General features: G+C 38.8%; 3 protein-coding genes across 3 annotated transcripts; 2 read left to right on the plus strand and 1 right to left on the minus strand.

The window, feature by feature from the left end:
• The first annotated feature begins 4,096 nt into the window (after positions 1-4,096).
• Positions 4,097-5,556, plus strand: lft2 (lefty2). Its single transcript, XM_030767750.1, has 4 exons — positions 4,097-4,361; positions 4,504-4,747; positions 4,872-5,123; positions 5,232-5,556. Exons 1-4 carry the CDS (start codon positions 4,097-4,099, stop codon positions 5,554-5,556), a joined length of 1,086 nt encoding a protein of 361 aa, XP_030623610.1.
• Positions 5,557-14,603: 9,047 nt separating this feature from the next.
• On the minus strand, positions 14,604-18,303 carry zbtb24 (zinc finger and BTB domain containing 24). The gene is made up of 5 exons (XM_030785593.1): positions 17,412-18,303; positions 17,115-17,282; positions 16,597-16,764; positions 15,785-15,866; positions 14,604-15,519 (listed from the first exon to the last, which is right to left on the minus strand). Exons 1-5 carry the CDS (start codon positions 18,301-18,303, stop codon positions 14,604-14,606), a joined length of 2,226 nt encoding a protein of 741 aa, XP_030641453.1.
• Positions 18,304-20,157: 1,854 nt separating this feature from the next.
• ddo (D-aspartate oxidase) lies at positions 20,158-23,427 on the plus strand. The gene is made up of 5 exons (XM_030774621.1): positions 20,158-20,218; positions 20,818-21,004; positions 21,138-21,246; positions 21,379-21,555; positions 21,649-23,427. The coding sequence occupies exons 2-5, from the start codon at positions 20,833-20,835 to the stop codon at positions 22,205-22,207; spliced, it is 1,017 nt and encodes a 338-aa protein (XP_030630481.1). The 5' UTR covers positions 20,158-20,218; positions 20,818-20,832; the 3' UTR covers positions 22,208-23,427.
• Positions 23,428-23,430: the final 3 nt, after the last annotated feature.

Consider the following 23,430-nt stretch of genomic DNA (forward strand, 5'->3'; position numbering starts at 1 on the left):
GACAACCTGCTTGCATTCATCAACGAAGCTGCTCAGTACTTCCATTATAGCACTAGACCTCAAGAAAAAATAGATGAGAACCAGCAGAGAGAGTTTCAGCTGGAAACACCCATCATTCCTGTCTTTAGGTGCTATCTCCTGTTTAGGTTCGTATACTACTACTACAAACAACAACAGCAACAGCAATAATAATAGAAGTAGAAGAACTTCATTGGTCACACACACTAGAGCAGTGCGCAGTGAAATGTAGCCTCTACATTTAACCCATCCTATAATCCAGTGAGCACACACATTAGAAGCTATGAGCAGTGGGCAGCCACAGCTGGCCAAGGACCAACTCCAGTCTTTTGTCTTTTTGCCAGTGCTTCAGTCAAGGTCAATGGACAGGAGTATTAATCCTAGCATACATGTCTTTGATGGTGGGAGGAGACCCATGCAAACATGGGAGAACATGCAAACTCCATACAGAAAGGGCCTGGGACAGCTGGGATTTGAACCCAGGGCCCTCTTGCTATGAGGCAGCAGTGAATCTGAATATTAGTAGTAGTAGTAGTAGTAGTGGTAGTAGTAGTAGTAGTAGTAGTATTAATAGTAATACCGATAATAATAATGTCACTTTTGGAGAGTTGTTTCACAGTTTGATAGGTTATATGTTAGTTATTTAAAATTGGTTTGTCTCCTCCACAGGCTTGAGCTCTAAGGGGCACTGCGTATGGCTCTTCTGGTCACTTTCTTTTGTCATGATCACAGAGAAAGACTGTTTCTTCTTCTTCTTCTTCTTCTTCTTCTTCTTCTTCTTACTATTATTTTTTTTATTAAATTGTTTTGATAATACGTGTTTTATTCTTATTGTCACTGTGGATTAAAAGAAACACAATAATCAAAAACGTATTATCATATATGGCAACATTAGTGATTTAGCCCACCATATATTTGCCATCATAACACATTGTTTTCTCTGTGTGTGTGCGTGCGTTCGTGCGTGCGTTCGTGTGCCTTAAACATTTGTAGAACTTTACTTTCTGTGCCCCCCCCCCCTCATGGTACTTCTCCAAAACTGGGTTTCATGTTACTATATTGCTGTTTTCCATTCGGGGAAACACAACACGGGTTTTCGTTACAAAGCAAAATATTACTGTGAATATCACTAGAACTATTTGTTGTTATTCTTATGTGAAGAAATTTGACATGGTTAAATGTGTTTTGGTTTCAGTGGGAAGTGTCTTGTGATGCAAATGTTTACCTTGTCATTAACACCCATTGTGTTGATTTAGGGTTTTGCAGACTTTTGATTAAAAGAAAAGAGCACTGAAAATGTTTATTTTCTCCCGTTGAGCTCATTTCTTTAGACCTGCGAAGAGGGTGAGAGTGTCAAATCGCTCATACTCTCTCGATCCTTTAATTAATGATTTTGTGTATTGTCATTAGCCTACCACAAGTCAAAGAACGCCCGTGCCAAACGAGACCAACACGCCTACCATTAATCGTTGTAAGTATGGAGTTAGAAACCGAAGTCTCAAAATCATTGCGTACCACAGAGTTTATTCCAAATATTAATCATTAAACAATATTTTATTGTCGTGTAAATTTTGAACGGTCGCGGTCATACGTGAACTACGATAAGATCATAAGGCGCAACACCGGTTTCAGCTTGTCTGAAGTTTAATGCAAACTGAGACTGAGCAGTTTCTGCATCATTTTGATTTTCTTTTTTGCAAAACTGATATTGAATTTATTGGTGAGAATAATACGATACTTTCACAAAACTTGTTATAATGTGACGTCAAGCAGCGCTTCAGCTTGGTCCAATTTCGCTCACAGGTTGTGTGTAGTTGAGTGAAGAAAATTGCATATTATCTTATCTTTATCGTACTATACAATTCGTATAATCATAAATCGAGGGTAACATACATAGTTTGAACTGAAAATCAACCTTCACCACATCTACCAAAGTAGATACATGCTTATGAACTATAAGGACATTTAAGGTACCTATAGAAGAAGAAGAAGAAGAAGAAGAAGAAGAGGAGGAGGAGGAAGAAGCAGAGATAGGTTTCTATATAAATTTATATCATTCATATTTAGTTGTTCATCTATCTATCTACCCATCTATTTATCTACCCATCTATTTATCTACCCATCTATCTATCTATCTATCTATCTATCTATCTATCTATCTATCTATCTATCTATCTATCTATGCCTATTTAGTTATTTATGCTCATTCTGCTATTTTTGTCTTGCAACAGGAACAGTAATGTTCATTGTGATAAATTAAAGCTGGAAAAGTGTTTGTTTGAGTGAACAAATGTTTCAGAGATCATTTAAGTTTTCTTTCATATAATTATGATAAAGAACTTTAAAAGCAATTGGAAGCCAAGGCAACAGACTAGTCTGATTCCTCTTTTATTGATTTGAGGATCAAGTGTGGCCTTTGATTTGATTTGATGACTTAAACAGTGTAATGAATTGCTGCAGTCTGGCCAAGTTGAAATAAATAAACTAATTGCTTTCTGGACATCAAACATCAAAAACAGTGACTGAGTTCAAAGTGGCTTAAATTCAGTCCTGGTTGAAAGACACATCTGTCTGATGCTGGTATCTTATGTAGGAAAACAGATTGAAGTGCCTTTAAAAAGTGTATTCTCGAGACCAAGAATAAAAACTGCTAGGTCTAAATAAATTAAAGCAGTATTACTGCCTCATATCATTTGATCAAGAGAGAGTGTGCATAAGAAAATCACCCCAACAGCTGATTCCTGTTGTACCTCATAGGGCACTGGAGCTGGAAATGACATTAGGCCACCAAGACACTGAGAATGTCTGAGAAATATTGGAAATCAACTTTTGAATCTTAATTATGAATCAACCAAAGAAGAGCCCAGTCAGTAATCATAACCCTGTTTTATTGTGGGGAAATGACATATTAATGGCATATTAATAACTTTAATTCTAATAAGATTCATAGACAAAGAAAACATCTGTATTTATATCTGTGTTTATATAATTCATATGTCAACTAATGTCAATTATTTTTAAGTCTACTGAAAGGCACGAGGGGATGTTTGTCAGGAAAAAAAAACATAATTCACAGGGGAAAAAATCTGAAAAATAAACAAACTAAACCTGTTCATACCAAACCAGACATAGACAAACATTTTGCTTATGTTGCAAAGCGACTCTAATATTTAACTTCTATCTTGAATAATAATGTCCGTGTTGACTTTTGAAATGTTTAACACTGAAAAGCTAGTCTTCCTCATCTAGGCAAACAAATGCTGCTAATAACATGATTAGCACGCTGTATGGTCAGTATGTTTGGCTAGTAGTCTGACTTGTGTTGATCTGTCATCAACCCTTCCTGTGTCCCTGTGTCTGACATCCCAGGGTAACTCTCAATACACTCAATACACAAGGCTGACTGCAGCCAACCTAAGACCCCCTGTTTGAGAGACAAAAAAGGCATGGTCAGTCCCACAATAGAAACAGATAATCACCCCCTTGTGAAAAGCATCCCAATCCACATACCCAAGCACGCTCTTGAAATTGTGGTCTATTTGTATAATATTTTCTTTCTCTAAGAGGACATGGGGAAGGGGGGGGGGTCATTTTTGAATACACTTTCTTCTTCTGACCTCTCTCAATGAGCCACCAGGTTTAGTTTATTTATTTTGTTTTTCTTTATGTGAGAAAGACCACATATGCATAATGACTGAAAAATCGAATCATCTTCAAAACCTGTCAAACAGACAGATAAAGTGTTTCTAATAATGAAATCAAAATGATTACTGTAAATGATATGAATGTGGCAAATTTATATAAATACACCGTTATGAATACCGCTGTGTATTTCATCAACAAAAATGGCTGTAGATTAAAATATGTCATGTTCAAAGACCAATAAACAACCATAATAGTCCTTCAGTGGATCGGGGCTTTGAAGTGTATACCTGTTCCTCAGAATTAGTCACCACCCCTTTGTGAATGTGCGAAAGACTCCGAACTCTGCGATAGGAGTGAGCTGTATAAATGGCCAAAGCGACACTCAGAAGTTACACAACTCTTTGGATAGCAACATCTCTCCTCGGGATCAAACATGGAATATCTCTTCAAATGGCTGCTTTGCGCTGCGCTGTTCTCAGTTGCACACTGTTTCAGTACTGAAGACATTAAGGAAGCGATGCTTCAGAAGCTCGGAATGACAGAGCCTCCAAGAATTCAGAAAAGAGATCTCGAGAATCTGGTCGTCCCGACTCATATTAAGAACAAGTATCTCTCCATGTTGAAATTTCATAACAAGAGAAGACGCAGGTCAGTGCCAAGTCTTGCGGGCATTCTCAGAGGCATCCACGGGAGTGCAGGTATGTCTACATATCTAAAGAAAGGTCCATTCTATATGAATGCAATGAATGCCTGTATGAGAAATAATATTTTTATGATGTTGATGAGTACAGAGACATGCCATTATGCTACTATAACAACTTTGTCGCATTTTTCATCCAGATATAGAGGGAGAAATAATGTACTCTGACACCACCCGACAACGCTTGGCATTTGACATGGAGGCAAGAATCCGTGATAACAGCGAAGTAACGATGGCCGAGTTGAAACTTTACAAGACTGCACCACCCCAAATGTCCTTGACTGCGAAGAAGAGCCACCGACCCGTTAACAACGCAAGAGTGAGCATTTACTGGGTGGAAGTGTCGGCCACTGGTTCCAATCGGACATCACTTGTGGATTCAAGGTTCGGGAAATAAAAATGCTAGTGTTAAGGACAACGTCTGTTTCTTGTGAAATTTGTGGGATAATTTAAACAAGTAGGCTTGTGGCTTCATCGGCTGAACTCACCTATGTATTTCTCTTTCCAGGTTGGTGCCAATCCATGAAACGGGCTGGACGAGTTTTGATGTGACTCAGGCGATTCATTACTGGTCAAAAACCCAGCGAAACATCCCTCTACATTTAGAGGTGTGGATCGAGGGAGAGAGACCGGGTAGCTACGCTGCAGAGATGGCAAGAAGTGTGCGCTTCGCTTCACAAAACCCCAAAGAGGAGATTAAAGATAAAGGCCAAGGAAAACCTGACCTCGTTTTGTACACCCTCAGTATGGATGAATTTGGGTAAATAATTAATTCTGGATAGTCGCGATGGTCTATAATAATACAACAGTTCTCATATTGTGTATGTTTTTTCCTTGACTAAACTGACATGTACTTTTTTTTCAACAGGTCGCGAGGCGACTGCAAATCTAGCACAGCCATTGGCATGTGTTGCAGAGAGGAACATTTTATAAACTTCCGCGAACTCACCTGGACACAGTTTTGGATCATTGAACCGGCGGGCTACCAAGCGTTCCGGTGCATTGGAGGATGCAAGCAGCCGGTGCTTAACTACGGATACGGCAGAAGATCTTGCGCTGTAGCTGAGAGCGCGCCGTTGCCAATAATGTATTTGGTGAAGAGAGGAGACCACACGGAAATCGAAGTGGCCGAATTTCCGAACATGATTGTCGAAAAATGTGGATGTTCGGTTGATAATGTATCCAACATCTGAAACTTCACGTTTGCGTCCGAGCTCCATCCAAGAACAAAAATCACGCGGCTCGAAATAAGAACGTTTCACTCCACTAAAATTTGTATTTGACAGTTGTTTCTCAGTTGGTTGATCCCTTAGTGATGAGCACTTAATAGAAAACAAAATAATATTATTTAAACTATTGAAAATGTTTTTGAACAAGTAGATACTTGGCTCTTTTGTTGAATGAATGTATATTTTACACACAAATAAATAAATAAACCACTCTTGTAGTCGAAGGAGTAATGGTGTACCCTGGCTTGATGAGTGGAATTCGTTTCACTGGTGTATGGAAATAACATATGAGAAAATGGCGTGCATGATTCTATTAGGCTACCAGGAGGCAAGCATTATAACCCGTAAAAAAAAAGCTACCGCCCAAGTTTTTCCCGATCCGTCTTGCTTTACATGATCGCAAAAACCGGTTGTTTGATAAGGACTTAGCGACAGTTGTAAATTTGGGGATTTAATTGTTTACAAAACTGCCAAACGCATAGATAAATCTGATTAATGCTATAGACCGGATTAGTGTAACTACAGTTTAGCAGCCTGTGTGACAAGCAATAACAATATAATCATTTATTTCGTATGCAAACACGCACCATTCACAAGTCAATTCACAAGTTCCCTCAAACCAAATTCTTTGAAGGGGGCCAGGATGCTTGTTTTCTCATGTCAGCTGCTTCATTGCTGCACTGCTAAAACTGATTATGTCCGATGAATTCTATTTGTGTTATTTTCTCTGTTTGTGATAATAATAATAATAATAATAATAATAATAATATGCAAATATAATTTCAATTTATGGAAAAGAGACGCCAGTAATGGAAACAATTGAGACAAAGTCGATATAGCAAATACAACGGACACAGAGGGTTAACTTTAAACCCTTTCAAAATTCTTAGGGTTTTACTTACTGTGAGAGATGAATTCCTGTTGGGTTTCAATATATTCCAGATGTGAAAATAACGTGTGAATTGATTTATAATCACGCTTATGTATTCACTGGAGATATTCTGTGCATCGCAAACAAAAAACAAACAAACGAGCAAATAAATACTGCTGTTTATGTATATAAAAACCAACCTTGCTAGCAGTTTGCAAGTTCAAACGTTTGAGTATGTTTTTCAAGAAATGAGTGAACTGTTACTGTATAATGAATTTGACTCATATGTATCTATTTCCAGAAAATGTGCTGACCAAATTCATGATGTCAGAGCCTTGGTTCTCCTCCTGTTCCATTTGTTCTCTGTAAATGCATGCAAGATAAGCGAGTGCAAAGGCTTTTATTATTAAGGATTCAGACATAGCTGTCACAAACTCACCATGATGACATTTTCAGTCTCCCACCTCTGAGAGTGTGACTCTTTACTATACTTTACTTTAATTTTCAACCACTATGCATGTCTACAAATACTTCTCGTTGAATACTTTTGTGTAAACCTCTATGGATATAACTAGTACAAGGAATGCATTGTAGAGAGTTCTCTGTATTTTTCTGCTAAAAGAATTTGGGAATTTATGTTCATGGGCACACCTGTAAAGCAAAGCCAAATATCTTGCAACTAAATAAAGGGGAATATTGTGTGAGAGTATTTCTGTGGAGCTCTTTAAAATACCATCTTGAAATAAACATCATGCTCCAAACAAGCTTGTGTGCCTCATCTTCACTCTGCACAAAAAACGGTTAAAACATTACAAAACTCAACACTAAGAAGCATTTTTAAAAGTGTGTGTTTTATTGTTTGTCAGAGTAGATTTGAATCCCTTTGTAGTAAGAGGGACTCAACACACAAATAGGTGGACCTAAATGAAAACAAAAGGTCCCATTAGTGACGAGAAGTTTTGTGTAGCTTGTCACTGAAAGATTGATAAAGTGAAAGAATTCAGCAAGTCACCATGAAAGACTTGTACATTGCATACTAACAAACATTACGTAAACAAAACACCCACAAGCTTATTTATACTGAATATTGATACACAAGTTAAAGTTGTTAAAGAGCCAACTGAATGATAAAGTTGTACAACGTTTGCTGTAATTAATGTGACAGTGATGTCTGATATAAATTAGGTTAAGAATATAACATCAGACTACTGGAGCACAGTTTCTAACCTGTTGCTGTGTCACTCGCAGCGAGACAAGACACGTGTATGTACAGTAGTGTCATTGCCTTTGAAAACGACCAGCAGCGCTCACATTATTCTGTGCTGGTCGGAATGATGGAACATTTAGTGTGACTGGAGCTTACAGAGATGTCGCTGATCTTGTCATGACTGGGAGGTTCTCACTTGGTAATCCCTCTGACATTATCCGAAACTGAGCTAGGCTCACATGAGGTTTGATTCGGAGTCTAAAAAACTAAAAAGAGCGAAAAATAAAATCCAACTGACCAAAATGACTTTATCACTGAAATGATTTTACAACAGGTCACAAATTTCAAAACCAAAAGCCCTTCGAATCTCTGGTTAATTTCTCTGAGTGTTAGCTAGACAAATTCAAAAACTGAATGTGATGTGAAATCCTACCTTTTTAATATAGCAGAACAAAAGCAGTATAATAATGATCAGCTGAAAGGATAATAAATGAACTCCCTTGATTCGTCTAAGTTCAGGCGGAAGGTGATAAGTGAACGCGTTAACGTACGACACACTTTCAATGTCTCTCCGTAATTTGCGCAACCTCTGTTGAAGTAGAAGGGCCGAAAGTCTTGGCATCATTTCCACACAGTTCAAAGTGAATTGTAACTACTTTTCCTGTTGCTCACGTGCAAATACGTCGTATTAAAAAATTACAAGCGTTGGTTGCTGGGAGCTTTTCGAATGAACAAGGGGCATTACCAGAGAGGTTGTTTCGATTTCTATCTAGAAAGCGACAACGACACTCAAAGAAGCGCTGTAGTTATTCGGAACGCTTGATGAAGCCATAGGCCTAGGATGCTATATATAGGCTTCAGAATGCTATATATCAGTAGCTAGTTTTGTTTAATTATGACGGGAAACAGAAATAACTAAACCAGGATGTTATATCCACCTTTTTCATAAAATAGGCCTATAGTAAACCTAGCGCACAACGGTTACACAACATTTTGACATGTCAAAAACAGAGATTAATTGTTCTCACTAATAACTGCTGTGACTGTCATTTATCCTACTCCTGTTCTTTGTTTTCCTTTCTTCTATCAGAATTCGCTGTGTTATTTGAGACAATTATACAACAGACTAGGCGATAATACAGTGGTCACTGCAAGGCAGAAGAAGGTGTCAAGAAGTTTTCATTTCACAAAACCACTACGGCTTGCACAAACAGCATTTTATAACTGACACTCTCTATAAGGGCTTTTGATGTGGCCAGAGGCCAGAAGAAGAGCCCTTGTTTAGTCTGTTTTTTCTTATTTCCTTTCTTTTCTTTTCTTTTTTTTTTTACTGTAGGCCTATAGTACAGTTTTACAGTTTTACACTCTTGCGTGGGACAGTGGATACATGGAACAGTAAAAAGAATCTCTCAGACGCAGAACTAGAGGCTGTTCCCCACCAGAATTTGAATACTGTGTCATTATTCTGAATATTATGGTTGTCAAAGAGAACAAATGAAATCCAAAGACAAATGTTAATTTCTTAACAACAAAAAGGGGAACAACAAAGAATTTTAAGGCTCAGTGAATTCTTGGACCTTCTCTAGCCCAGGAGGTCCTCTCGAATTTGTTGTTCAGAGGCTGTGCTTTGTAGCCAAGTCTGGTCAGAGGCATTGATTAGCAGTAGCGCAGGTAAGAAGGTTGTTAGACTTTTTAATGGCATGAAATAGAGAGAGAGAGAGAGAGAGAGAGAGAGAGAAAGAATGTCATGCACTTTTATACTTTTATGCAAAGGTACCAACATCTCAAGGCAGACACTCCTGTGGACACTGCAAAAGGCTGGTCTCCATGGACGCCGACCAAGGAGGACTCTACTTCTCTAAAACAGAAAAGAAGGGAGCTTTTGGTCATCAATTCTGTGGTCAGATGGCCAAAAGCTTTCTTCTTTGTCCAAGTGAGCCTTTGCAAAGGCTAGGCGAGCTTTTGTATGCCCGTCTTGCATGAACTGTTCTCAATTTATAGCTGATTAGAATGCTCTAGAACATGGTAAAAATGACCAAGACCATTTGGAATGGTATAGAAGCTTGCATCTTCTCAAAAATATGCAACAATCTGAAGGGGTATGAATAATTTTGGACATGGCATTTTTGGCAAAAACGTAAAAAAAACAACAACATACAAACAGTTCAAATTTGTCATCGACATCTCTGACACAGTGTCTTATCATCTTTTGTCCAGCCAGCTTAAACCTATTGGTCAAATAAAAAATCATTATAAATGCAAATTTGGCATGGGTATGAATAATTTTGGGCTTAACTGTTTATATATAAAAATGCATTGCGCTGGTTTATTTCTCCATTCTGTAGAAACACATCCTGATAGTGGCTGTGATGATTGTGTTAAATAATACAAATTTCAGTCTAATATTAAGAGGAAATCATCATGTGGAAATTACATTTTGTCATATTTCTTTTACAATCTCATAATATGTTGGCCTGTTAATGTCAGTTTTAGAGTTAGCATTAAATACACACAAAATAGTATTTTATAATTATATAGTATTTTGAAAATACACAATATTAAATAAAATTGGTCAAGCTGTTTTTACATTCATATGAAATATGAGCTGTCTGGAAATGACACTCAGCAAAAATATTTTCAATTTAACTCATATTTACCTCGATTTTTCCTCTTTTTATTACCCCGTATGGAGGAAACTCTTTTCTCCAGACATGTGTTTCCCTTTCGAGTGGCTGTTGCTAAGCTTACCATGTATACAAACCCTAAAACATGATCCCAGAATTCTATTTTGTATAGTGTGATGGAAATGACAGTGAACCCAAGGGACAGGAGTTCTTTTTTATGAAAAATACAAGAAAATGTGAATAAATATTACAATACATAATATATTTAATTAAAACAGACCTCGACGTCTAATTTGTACTTGAACTCAACATTATTTCAATATTAAATTCAGTATAAAGCAGGGTTGAAGTCCAAAGTCTGGCTTAGGGACAAAGGCAATATAGTGACCCATGTAGGATTCTTCAGACCGATACCGATTTCGATATTTTATGATTTAAAAATCCAATAATGGTGTATCGGCCGATATTCATTTTCTTTAAAAACATAACATAAACAAAGATTTTCCTAACATTTGTTATGTGTAGTTATTTAAGAGTCCTCACTTATATAACATGACATAATGCAGCTTAAAAATAAATTTGCTTTACTGTCATAAATAGTACTTTGAACAAAAGTACAACAAAATATATTAAAATTTTGATAAGTAATGCAACCTGATACAGTGACCTTGAGTAAATGCTGCTGTTGAATGCATCTTCTTCATGACTTTCTGCAACGAGGACTTGCGACTTTGGGATTTCATACTACACGGTTCAAAGAGAAGGTAGATAACTTGGTTTGGCTACCAAGCCATTAGATACTTGTTCAGCTCACGTTTATTTACATTTCCCCTCTGCTTTAATAACTTCCAATGCACCGAACGTAACTACAGACATGCGAGTCGTAAATATATTTACCACTTCTTTATTTAGGCAGTTAAGCTAAACGCCATAGTTTAATGGCCCGTTAACATTATCGGTCTTTCACGGATAAACATGACATTAGCTAGCTTTGTCAGTAACCTATTTTAGCAGGCTAGCCTAATGGACAGTGTTATAAACTGCTGTGAGCGATGTTGTCAGAGAATTTTTAGAGGTGGCAAGGGAGAAGTGATAGGACCGTTGTTTGTTTACTCGCTAGAACTGCTGCACTGTTTCATAAATAAACATAGAATCAAGTTTGTCAACAGCTTAGCCTGCACCACTTAACCACTGTAAAATTAAACATAATTTTAATGTTTGACTGACTGTCCCGGCTTTCACGTTACTGCAGCAAAACCAGGCATGGCTGACATGAATTATATAACATGGTTGAAGAATCCATCTTCTGCCTCTTTTTTAATTGTCATTTATCAGCTGTTAAACGCCGATACTGATTTATCTGCAATTAGCTCATATCGGCCGATAATATCGGCACGCCGATTTATTGGTTGGGCTCTAGTGAAAACCATACATAAAAGGCCTCTTATTATGTAGCCTAGTAAAATGAATGACTGAGCTATTGTTTATTTTTTATAAGTTCCTCTTGGAGTGAGGTAAGTAATAAAAATAAAAATGTGGAAATGTTTTTTTGTTTTTCGTATTTCTTCCAGGTACACAGAAATGACCATAGTTGAAGAATCACCCATACATGATCAGAATATGAAGTAAATTAAACGGGAGCTAGAACATAGAGTCAGCTGTATATCTTTAAGACAATACTTGAACTAACAGAGGTATGACACATGGAACAACGTAGACAACACTAGTTATGGAGTAATTTCCCTGAAAGGTTTTTTTTTTATTAAAGAATAGTGAGAGATGGTGAAGTGAAGGTTCCTGAGGAGGCAGGAGGAGTTATAGAGTCCACTGCGGTCGTCAGGGAAGAGGTGTGTTAGGCTGATGTGATCAGGGACATGGCTGACAGTCCTGCAGATGGCAGCCTCCTCAGCCTCTTAACTTTCCTTTTTCCCCCTTTATCTTCCTCCCTCATCTTGTTTACCCATGCCATTTGTCTCTCCTCCTCTCCATTTCTTTCATCTTTTCCTTCTCTCTCTCCACCTCCTTCTCTGTCCCTTCCAAAGTTCGCTCATTGTGTTCTTTCATGTCCAGAGGTTTTCTCTCCAACTCATTTACTAGTTGCTGTCTCCCTGTCTCCTCCAGTTTTTCCTCTTCCTCTTCTGCCTCTTTTTCTATTTCTCTTTCCGCTTGAATGTCTGCTCCCCGTTTCTTAGTTTCTCTCGTGCTTTCATCTTCCGTCTCAGTTTCCACTTCTCTCTTTCTCTCAGTCTCTCTGCATCTCTTTAGCAGCTCTGTCTCGTGCTTTCTCTGCAACTCTATTAGTTTCTCTCTCCCTCTCTCTCTCTCTCTCTCTCTCTCTCTCCATGTTTTCTATCCCTTCTCTTTCCTCCAACAGTTTCCTTTCCATGCCTCTCATCCTGAGCAGCAACTCACTTTGCATTTTTTCCATTTCTCTTTCAAACTCGTGGTGCCTTTTTGCCATTAGCTCCTGGAAAATGAGGTCTTCCTCCGTGTAAGTTTGTCTTTGTTTCTGGATTGCCAAGAACTTTTCCAGCTCATTTCTTATCTCCTCCCTCTCAAGCTCCCTCAGTCACATCTTCTCTTTACACTCCTTCATTTTCTTTTTCATCTCCACCTCCTTCTTCATGACTCTGCTTGTTTCAGTTTTCCTCACGTCCAGATCCATCTCTTTGTATCTGCACGATCCATTCAGTAATTCTTAGTTTTTCTGTTTTTACCTAATCTAGTATTTTATTGTAAGATTCTGTTAGTTTGTGGCTCTGTACAGGGTTTTCTTTGTCGTGCAGTTCTTTTGTTTTCTTCATTGCAGTCTGTTTTTTTTTTTTTTGAAAAAAGAAAGAAAAAATGAGTACAATGGGAAAATTTGTAATTGTTGAGACTAACTTTGTAAATAGTGCCTTTCTGTAAAGTCAGCCTAGATTTGATCCATGTATGTAAAAAAAAAAAACAAACAAAAAAAACCCCATTGAGATCTTCCAAACCTGCTACGTTTTTTAAGCATGAAAAAGAGGTGAAGTTGAAAAATAACTGCAGTTTGAAAACAGGGAAATCTGATAGTTATTGAGACCCATTTGACACTCCACTCTAGATCTTTTGGTTGATATTGGGCACCTGGGTGTTCTGATCTCCAGGTGTATTTAAGCCTAAAGGGAACTGGCGTTTCCTCTCTCTCTCCCTCCCCTTCCTCTCTTGCTTTCCCCTTCCTCCTAACTCTTTTCTGTTTCTCTCTTCCTCAGGCCTCCACCATTTGTTTCATGAGGATTTTTGGTTACTGCATTTCAACGCCCCCACACTTCTCTAACACACATCCATACCTTGCCTACACCACTGATACTGCTGACTACCAGTCTAATTGTTAAAAAATTGGTGTTTTTTGCTTTGATAATAAATTTGCTTTGTCCTTAATGTGATCCGTGCGTGGTCTGCCCTTGCCCTTCTTTTTGTCACCTCTTCTGAGCAGAGTCGTGACAGCCATGTACAGATGTGGAAGTTTTAAAGTGTACAGAGTGAGTGAAATTTACTTTAGAATTAAAGTAAACTATTTTAACCATGGGGGCTACAGCTGCAGTAGGGGGTTAAGTGCCTTGTCCAAGGGCGCTTCAGGCGTGTTGTGGGAGGGGAAAGCATCAGGTGCTGCGGCTGTGGCTGCCCACTGCTCTGGGTATATGGGCAGACACACAGACAAACTCATTCACGCACACACAGTTCACACCTTCAATGGGGGAATGGGTAAATGCGCCCTAAAAAAGTACTACATTATAGTCCTCAAAACAAAGGAATAAAAACCTGAATGTAGTCCTCCTTTTGGTGTCTCTGTGTTCTTTAACGTAGAACCTGATCCTTCTAAATGGCAGAGTAAGACAGTATAACGCGATGGTCTCGCGTTTCTCTTTACTGATGTTACATCTCCTGATGTTAACTTTCTCTCATCCAAAGTACTCCTTATACAGGGGCTGTCATACCTGTTTGAACCGGTTCTAGCAATTACTTTACATTAAATTACAAAGCAAGAAAGACCAAAATGCTCAAACAAAAGCACAAATGTAAATAACATCCTCTTTATTTGACAAAGCCAAATTTGAAGGCATGACATTACAGTATTTGGATAATAACCCATGCAAGTCATCAAAAAAAGATTTGCTTGGGTATTTTATTTTAGATCTGCAGCAGTCTTTATCATATCATTACAAGATTACAGTTGAAAAATACATGCAAAAAAGTACCGTTACAATTTGCCATGAAAAGACATAAGTTTTCCTCTGGATCTATTGTAACATGAAATAGAAACATTAAAAACATGTTAAATCAGTTAGTTATGTTGGGCCAAGCTTGTGGTGTAGAGGTAAGAGACTGTTCCTGCCTGAATCTGGAAGGTCTGACCCTGAATCTGGTGGCTGGGGATCTGTTCGCTGGTCTGGCTGATGGAGATAGGTTGGCTGGACTGGTTACTTATGTGGATGGCCTGAGCTTGACTCTGAGCCTGATGTTCTCTGGTTACCTCACCATGAGCGGTGGAAGGTCCTTGGTTGACAGGCAGCTGTGGGATGGCCTGGTGGATCACCTGGAGCTGCTGAACTGGTCTAGAGGAGATCTGAAGCTGCTGGGCTGGTCCATGTTGAACCTGCAGTTGCTCCATAGCTTCCTTGGTCAGAGTGATGACGTGCATCTGTTCAGTCTGGCTGCTGGAACCCACCTGGCCTTCCAAGACACTGATGGTCTGGATCTGAGGGTTAGAGTCTAACCCGTCCTGAGTAACAAGTGCAAGGTTCTGGACATGGCCCGAAGGCTGGGTCAGCAGGGTGAGGCCGGAGTGGCTTTGCTCTGCAGCCGTCAATGCATCGGACGCCCCTTCTGCGGTGAGGATGCTGATTCCCTGCTCCTGCCCGGGCACAAAGTTCAGGTTGTCCACCTCACTAGTCACTACTAGTTGGATCTCCTGCTCAGTGTGCGAAGGGAGCTGGTATTGCTGCAACTGTAAAATGCTACGCATCTCCTCGGCTCCGGCGGTGGCCTCTACCACTGTGGTCTCGGTTGGTTCTATGCTTAGCCTTTCCTTGTTGTGCGTCTTGGTGTGAGCTTTGAGGTTGTCAAGCCGTGCAAAAGACAGATTGCACACAGAACACGTAAAGGGCTTTTTTCCCGTGTGTGAGGCCACGTGACGTCTCCTGGCACTGGGATCGGAGAAGGACTTGTTGCACACATTGCAGACATAAGGCTTCTCTCCTCTACAAGTAACAAAACATAATACAGGACCAACATTTAAACAAAAAAAAACTTTTTTTTAAAGCATACATTTTCAGTGTTCTATGTCATGGAGGTTTGCGAATTTATAATTAGAATTGTAAACCTCACAGCAGGTTTCCCATACACATGGATAACATAACATCAAACATACATTTCTGAACTTTTTTTCATCTGATATACAAGTTTCTGGTTTGATCAGTGTGCGTACCTTGCTAAAGAGGGTGCAGAAAAGGATTCTGCTCTCACCTGTGAATCCTGATGTGTGTCTGTAGAGTACTCTTCGCTGTGAAACACTTCCCACAGATCTCACAAGTAAAAGGCTTCTCACCTGCAGCAGAAGTACAGTCCATTACTGAGTGGTGGGTGGGGTTTTCTGCTGCATCTCTTTACTTGACCTACATATTAATCTTTTTGTGACATGTAACAACAGGTTTATTTTTAAACATTTTATTCTATTTCAAAACATATTTTATTACTTAACTAATTTAACCAGAAGGTCATTACAAAGGCCCTTTCTGCATACAATATTATACTTTGAATATACTTATTTTTTTATTATTATAATGTTTCAGATTTCAGGTGCAGACACTGTACAGAAATGTTTAAGCAACCCTTCTCAAATAAAACATAAGAAATTTCGCTTTGAAATGTTTGCAAGTCAGGCACTGTGCCTCAATTAGCCCATATATGGTAACACCCTCGTTTACGGGGACACTTGGTGCCCATGTGGATCAGAACATGGTAACAGAGCAGTATCTGAGGTGCCTTTTGAACCACAGAATTTAAGGACAGATACAACAGAGCTTACTGTCCTTGGACAGTAAAATCCAGCTTTCTTGGAAATGTTTTAAGCAAAAACAGCAGTTTATTGCCAATTTTAGCTCCCTTTGGGGATAGGCAAAGACAATCAAAGCTTCTTAAATAAATGTCTTCGTTCTCTCCCCACTTTCCTATAAGAGTGCCATGGACACTGTCATAAAAATCTATTGTGAGGACTTTTTTTTTTATAGTCATTGTACATCATCACGCTTGAATCAACATTGTGGAGTAATTATTACCTGTATGGGTTCTGAGATGCTTCTTCAGTTGTGCTGCATCCATAAATTTGTGATGACAGTGGGCACATTCAGGTAAGGCTTTCCCTGTATGCACGCGGTAGTGGCTTTTTAGCTGCCTCTTTTGACTGTATGTCTTCCCACACTGATCGCAGCTGAATGACTTCTTTTCTAGAAGAATGAAAGAAAACTCCAATTTGTATAAGAGACTATGGTTCATCACAACAGATAAATTAATGCACAGCTTTGGTTGTTCCAGGTTCTTTGGTGTAACTGATCAAATGAAACACAAAGCACATTAAAGGAAAAATACAGTGGGGTAAGGCATGGATCACAAGGTGCTGCATTATATAGAAAACTGACTCTCCTATTAAGATACTTGCAATTGCTGTGTATAAATAGCTGAGTTAGCCAATGGAGTACTTTCTTGAGTGTGAAGTAGATGTTATAAGCGCTTCAGCATAGGGATACTATAACTAAAACATTAATCACTGTAATCAGTCTTTGTGTTACATGTGTACCTGTGTGAAGATTCATATGCTCTTGTAGGGAGTGTTTTGTCGAGAGCGCTTTGGAGCAGATGCTGCAGACGTATGGTTTCTCTCCCGTGTGCATGCGCTGATGAACCAAAAGGGTGTGTTTCTGTGTGAAACTCTTTCCACACATTAAACATCTGAAAGGTTTTTCACCTAGAATAAAATCACAATTTAAAAAACACAGTGAAATTCACACGTCTGGGTCACAGACTGAACTCTCTCTCTCTTTTTCTCTCTCTGGACTTAATACAACACTCCAGCGCATATAAGTAAAACGTTCACCTGTATGAGTCCGCTGATGTATTTTTAAAAACAGATGATTTTTAAAAACTTTCCCGCACTCCTCACACTTGGCCTCTGTGCTGGGGTATTTTCTCTTTCTTCCTCTCTTCCCTGGCTCCCTTCGTTCCTTCCTCAAGTCATCCCCCACCCTATAGCCTTTCAGGTTCACAGGCTGCTTTATTATACGCTTGCTGTGACGAAGACGCTCTCCTCGGGGGCTGTAATCCGCATCATCCGAATCTTTTGGAAGAGCACGTGTACTGGGCAAGGATTCTTTGGTCTCGCTAGAGTCGGTTACGGGGCATTTTGAGTTTGTGACCTCGGCGTCTTTTAGAGATGCACCTTCCGTTTGACTGCAGTTATGAACCTGAATGTCTGCAGTTAGATTTACGTTCTTTCTTGGCCGTCCCCTTTTGCGCTTGGGTTCGGCCGACGCGCAGTTGTCTCCGTCTTCTCTTCCTGTGGGCGCTTCTCTCTGCACCTCAGTGACTTGGCTACAGTTCTGAAGGTCAGCATGGGCTTTCACCAGGTCATTGATCTCTAGGAGCCGGGCCATGTCAAGGAGTTGCTCGGTAGCACTCTCCTCTACTGTCACAGTGCCACAGTAAATGAATTCAAGTATTGCTGCAAATATCTTAGCGGCCATGCCGTCTAGTTTGTAGATGGATTGGCTGTCTTGCTCTTCTGTTGTAAACATTAATGAGAAATATTCACTGCTGGCAGCCAGCAAAGCTTTATGCGCTTTGAAGTGCACGTTCTCTACAATAAGTGTTATGTCGCAAAGCATTTCCCTTTTCCGTAGTTTATCTAATTTGTTCAAGATGGTGTCCTTGTGTGACTGTGAATGTAGGGACAAAAAGGAGGAGGCAGGGGTTTGTGGCTGTCCGGGCATTGTTATGCTGGTTCAACTACGTGACAACACACCTAGTGATAAAATGACAATAATATAGAATATAAGCCTGATATAGCAAAACAAAAACAGTGACCAATCAACACAAACTGTGATTCTTTCAGTTTGGATTAAGCTCAGTTCATGTGGGCTATAGCTTTGATCAAATTGAAATTATGTAATTTTATATGGAACTTAGCTTCATTATGATATTTACACTGAACTTGATACTGGATGTATTCAGGCACTATACGGGTTAAAGCTACTATCTAACCATTTGATGAATGCCAAGCAGTCCATGACTCTAACACTGGCATCAAGGCAATATTTAGTTAAATATGCTCATTACTTTAATTACGTGTATTTATTTAATTCACTTTACACTCGTGCAGCCATTCAAAACATTTAAAATTCTGCCTTGGAGCCTGAATAAACTTTCCTGCCAACGATATGAAAAAGTAAAAGATAATGGTTATTTGTCGAATTATAGGCACATACGCTTCCCTAACAGCTAATTTAAAATGCATTATTCGGTAAAAGGTTATATATAAAGATTCGGGTACCGATGCATATACAACATTTGCGGTCCCTTACACTAGTGGGACATGACCAGCGGTAGATTAGGACTACCTAAAAACACAGACACAACGATCCGATCGAGCTTTTTCTTTTAAATTATATTGCCTGACTTTGAAACGAGCGCCATGTTTTGTTTGTAAGGATGGGTGGTTGCTATCATCTGTTTCGTCGCAGCAAAATCACGTAGCTGAAAAAGAGAAAAGCAGTGTAAAACAGTACAGTAACCCCTCGATGTTCTACTGAATGAAGCTGTATAACTTTCACTGCGAAGACGTTTAAAGTGCATGTGTAACCAAATGATAATACAAAGCTTTCAGGACCTTACCTTGAAGGAACGCCGCGGAACAAAAATCGCGAGAGTTTTGGTCACGTGGGGTTTGAGCGGATACGTCAGAGTCTTCAGCGATTGATACATAAAACGTAATACGAAAACTGATTTTAAAAAATGGAAACGTTTGGCGAAAGGCCATCCCCTCCTTTGTCATACACAAAACTAAATATGTTTATTTACCACATTTTAGCTACAGCCTTCTCTCCAAGTGCCTTCTGGTTTATTTATGATTCCAATCTTACTTTTGATGCGTTAATTTTGGAATTTCATTGTTTCATTTTTAATTTTGTATATATTTTTTTAAGTTATTGCGAACCCCTTGGCAAGGTTAAGACCACATAATAGGCGCAATAAACATATATTTACACCTCTGTTTGTTTATTCAGTATTTGTTTACTTAAAACTACCCTGTAAAACAAAGATATATGACTGGACCACGTTTAGTGTGTTTGTTCGTATTTTAGCCTACATAATTCCAAAAATGTGTGGGATTTGCGCTGCATTATGGAATATATGATATTGATTAAAAATTATTTATATGTTATATTCTTTAACATAAAAATAAATAAGATCTTTTGCCTGATATAAAGTAACTATTCGAACAATTTAGATAATTAATTTTAACGGTTTACTTTTCCAACAGTGTTAGTATTGTTAACGTAAGAATAAAAGAAATTATTAACAGGTTAATGGGATAACACTGACACTTTATTTTCCTCTGAATTAGGCTACACTTGATAACTGACAATATTTCCATGCTCACTTACAGGCAGATATCTGATATGTAATTAATTTTTCATAAAGACCCGAATGACCCGACGTATTCTGAACTCCATTACCCACAATTCCCTCTGTGTTTTTATTTTAGGTAACCTAACCAATCATCTAACGAAAGGTGCGTCTGATCACTTACAATCATGACTATGGATTAATTATAAATGAAAAGCACTTAACATAGTCCAAGGATTCTGAACGTTGTACTCCTTTTGAAACAAAAAGGGCGAAGAGGTGAGTTCGCATGGACAGTACCACTACTTATTTTTAATCGGATTTTGTTATTGGCACTGTACTGAATGAAAAAATTGTTTTGGTGCTAAATAAGTTGCGATCTCTCTTTAACTGGGGTCTATTAATCAATGTATCGATTTAAGATTTAAAACATCTTTGTAACGTTGGGATAACATTGGAGTGCTGTGACATGTCTTCCCGAACCCTACTAGTCGAATAAAAATAAATGCAGCAAGTATGACTTGACTTCAAATTGCATACAATAAAGCAAATTCGTCGTGACCAGTATCGGCAAATTTCGATGATGCTGAGAGGTTTTCTGCGCAGACTATGCATATGTGCAGCTCAAATCCAGTAAGAACCTGTAAAGTCAAGACTCACCCGCTCTGTTGTCCAACCACTCGCTTGAAGTGGTTAGAATTACGAGAGGTGTGTCCAGTAATATAATCTTTGAAATAACCCTTGAATTTGGTAATCTTAGTGAGACTGTCTTGCCCACCTTCCAGCTTGAACTTCAATCTGCCTTTATGTTACATAACATGAACGAGCTATTGTATTACTAGTCCAATTCTTACACAAGAACTGCAACTGTGTTTCAGTGAGTATATTTCAAGATGAAGAACGTGAAGGTGGCTGTGGTAGGTGCGGGTGTTGTTGGTCTTTCCACTGCAGTGTGTATAGCTGAGGTCCTTCCATACTGTTCTGTGACTATTATCGCCGACAAGTTCTCCCCAGACACTACTAGTGATGGTGCAGCTGGGATCCTTTTTGCTTCTGAATTTCCAGGTTAGTTTTGTAATACTGTATGTCCATAGATTATTTCCAATTCCTGAAAGTGACAACTGGATAATTTTGTGCTTTTTTTGTCCACTTCTACATAATAAACACGTATGCAATATCTGTTCAATGCTGCATCTAGACATTCCTCTAGAAAGGCAGCAGCATTGGTTCAAGGACACATTTGATCATCTATACACCATTGCTGTGTCTTCACAAGCTTCAGAGGCAGGAGTGTTACTCAGTTCAGGGTACATACTGTGCTTTATAATATTGAGAAATATTTTTTTATATTTTTAGGAACAATACAATTGTTCACTCGTTACTGCTTTTATATTTGTTTTTTCTTTCATGGTTGTGATCCCCACCCCCTGTCATTCTAGATATCAGATATTCAAGGAGATTCCAAGTGACAAAACTCCCTTCTGGTCTAAGTATGTGCTAGGGTTCCGTCCCATGACGGATCGTGAAATGAAAAGGTTTCCAGACCACAAGTTTGGCCAAGCTTTCACCACAATCAAATGTGAATGCTCCAGTTACCTTCCATGGCTAGAGAAAAGGTTTGTGATATGTATAGATATGTAATATCTAACCTTCTCGCTTGGTTTCTTTGATTTTTGGAAGTGGGTCATTTAAATATTTTCTTTCTACAGATTAAGGAAAGCTGGTGGTCAGATCATACGTGAGACGGTAAAAGACTTTCAGCAGCTTGGCCGGAGCTATGATGTCATTGTCAATTGCTCAGGACTTGGATCCAGATCCTTAGTGGGCGATGCTGAGGTCTACCCAGTCCGGGGCCAGGTCCTGAAAGTTCATGCCCCTTGGCTGAAGAACTTCATACGGGACGGTGACGGCAAGACTTATATTTACCCTGGCTCGAGTTACGTCACTGCGGGGGGAACCCGGCAAGCGGACGACTGGTGTCTGGAAGTGAATAAGATGGACAGCGAGGGGATTTTGGAGCGCTGTAGCCGTTTAGAACCCTCTCTGCATGGTGGGCAGATTCTGGGGGAGTGGGTGGGCCTGAGACCTGGCAGAAAAAATCCTAGGGTGGAGAGGGAGTGGATGCAGGTGAAGGGTCGCCAGGTGCTGCTGGTGCACAACTATGGCCACGGTGGCTGGGGCATTACGCTGAGCTGGGGTACAGCGCTGGACGCACTTGGGCTCGTGAGGCAGAGCCTACATGAGCGGCCGCCTAAAGCTAGACTTTGACCGTAGTTTTTAACTTCATACTGTTTTACCATGACTCTTCGTATAAATAATTAACTACAGAGAACATGTAAGATCTATCAGAAAGGAGAGCAATCTAACTAGAATGGATAGTAGATTAAAGAAAGTAAATTAGTAATTCACAGACACAAAATAATTTTAGTTTTGAGCCAAATAGTAGACCCTAACTGAAGACATTTTCATGAATATGAAAAAATAGACAACAGAAATGAACTGCCACTAATAGAGCATTCTCAATGCACTTTCATATAACTTTAATAAATTACTATTAATGTGAAGAGAAATATTAAAACTCCCATGCAGAGGGGTTTGCCTTCAATGCCCAAAGTTGGGCATACAGAGCTGAATATATAAAATGAAGTCTTTAATCAACTTACAGTACAAGCTCTCGGTAGGATTTCTTTCCCAATTCATTCCTCTTCTAATTTTCACCACAATTACATGGCTTATAAAATGGAGTACAAATAACACAAATGTGTACCTAATTAGGTTGTGTGACCAGTATAATGAATATACTAAAATTAATTGCAAATAGATGCATCCACTGGTTCAGAAAAAGAACATGTTAAATGAATTACTACTGAAGGTGACTCCACAGTAGAGTGTGCTGATTAGCTAAATTATTTTTGGTTTCCATTGTTTTGTTCCCTTTACATTAGATTTTCTTATGTGGTCTTGGAATCTGTTAGCCTCTCAGTAGTATGGACAATGAAAAAAAAATGATGAAAGCAGTTTCTCTTACTCAATTCACATTCCAATGAACTTTATGAGAACTGCAGTTAGAATTTATACATGTTCCAGTTTCTCACATTATTGACAAATCTCACATTATTGACATAATTACTATTTGTATATTTTCAATGCAATTTTGCAAGTTTGAACTGCTGTGCTGAGCTCTAATGTCTAAACAGAAAATCAGCATTTAAATATCAGCATTATCTGTGAATTTGGCTTTTTAAAAGATATTTCGAAGTTTTCTTTAATAAATTACATATTCTATCAAATAACACACAAATGAAAATAATACACATCTCTAAGCAATACAGGATGGATGAATGTGCTCAGGATTAGATAAAAACCGATCTACCAATGTTTTACCGGAAACCTGTACAGTAGACATGGCATAAAACTACCAAGTACAAATGAAAAATCACTCAAAACACTCTTGTTCCAAAACATCAATGAAAAAATGCTTCAAATGCTTC

This window comes from Chanos chanos, chromosome 1, assembly GCF_902362185.1.
Source record: "Chanos chanos chromosome 1, fChaCha1.1, whole genome shotgun sequence".
In the NCBI taxonomy this organism is placed as follows: Eukaryota; Metazoa; Chordata; class Actinopteri; order Gonorynchiformes; family Chanidae; genus Chanos; species Chanos chanos.

What these genes read in the sequence shown, in the direction of transcription:
- ddo (XM_030774621.1), top strand. Translation starts at nt 20,833, where the DNA reads ATGAAGAACGTGAAGGTGGCTGTGGTAGGTGCGGGTGTTGTTGGTCTT. An exon ending in GGAGTGTTACTCAGTTCAGG is followed by an intron (nt 21,247 to 21,378) that starts GTACATACTGTG and finishes CTGTCATTCTAG; the next exon opens with ATATCAGATATTCAAGGAGA. An exon ending in CTTCCATGGCTAGAGAAAAG is followed by an intron (nt 21,556 to 21,648) that starts GTTTGTGATATG and finishes TTCTTTCTACAG; the next exon opens with ATTAAGGAAAGCTGGTGGTC.
- zbtb24 (XM_030785593.1), bottom strand. Translation starts at nt 18,303, where the DNA reads ATGCCCGGACAGCCACAAACCCCTGCCTCCTCCTTTTTGTCCCTACAT. An exon ending in ACATCAGCGGACTCATACAG is followed by an intron (nt 17,283 to 17,411) that starts GTGAACGTTTTA and finishes ATTTTATTCTAG; the next exon opens with GTGAAAAACCTTTCAGATGT. An exon ending in ACACACATCAGGATTCACAG is followed by an intron (nt 15,520 to 15,784) that starts GTGAGAGCAGAA and finishes TGTTACTTGTAG; the next exon opens with AGGAGAGAAGCCTTATGTCT.
- lft2 (XM_030767750.1), top strand. Translation starts at nt 4,097, where the DNA reads ATGGAATATCTCTTCAAATGGCTGCTTTGCGCTGCGCTGTTCTCAGTT. An exon ending in AGGCATCCACGGGAGTGCAG is followed by an intron (nt 4,362 to 4,503) that starts GTATGTCTACAT and finishes TTTTTCATCCAG; the next exon opens with ATATAGAGGGAGAAATAATG. An exon ending in CTCAGTATGGATGAATTTGG is followed by an intron (nt 5,124 to 5,231) that starts GTAAATAATTAA and finishes TTTTTTCAACAG; the next exon opens with GTCGCGAGGCGACTGCAAAT.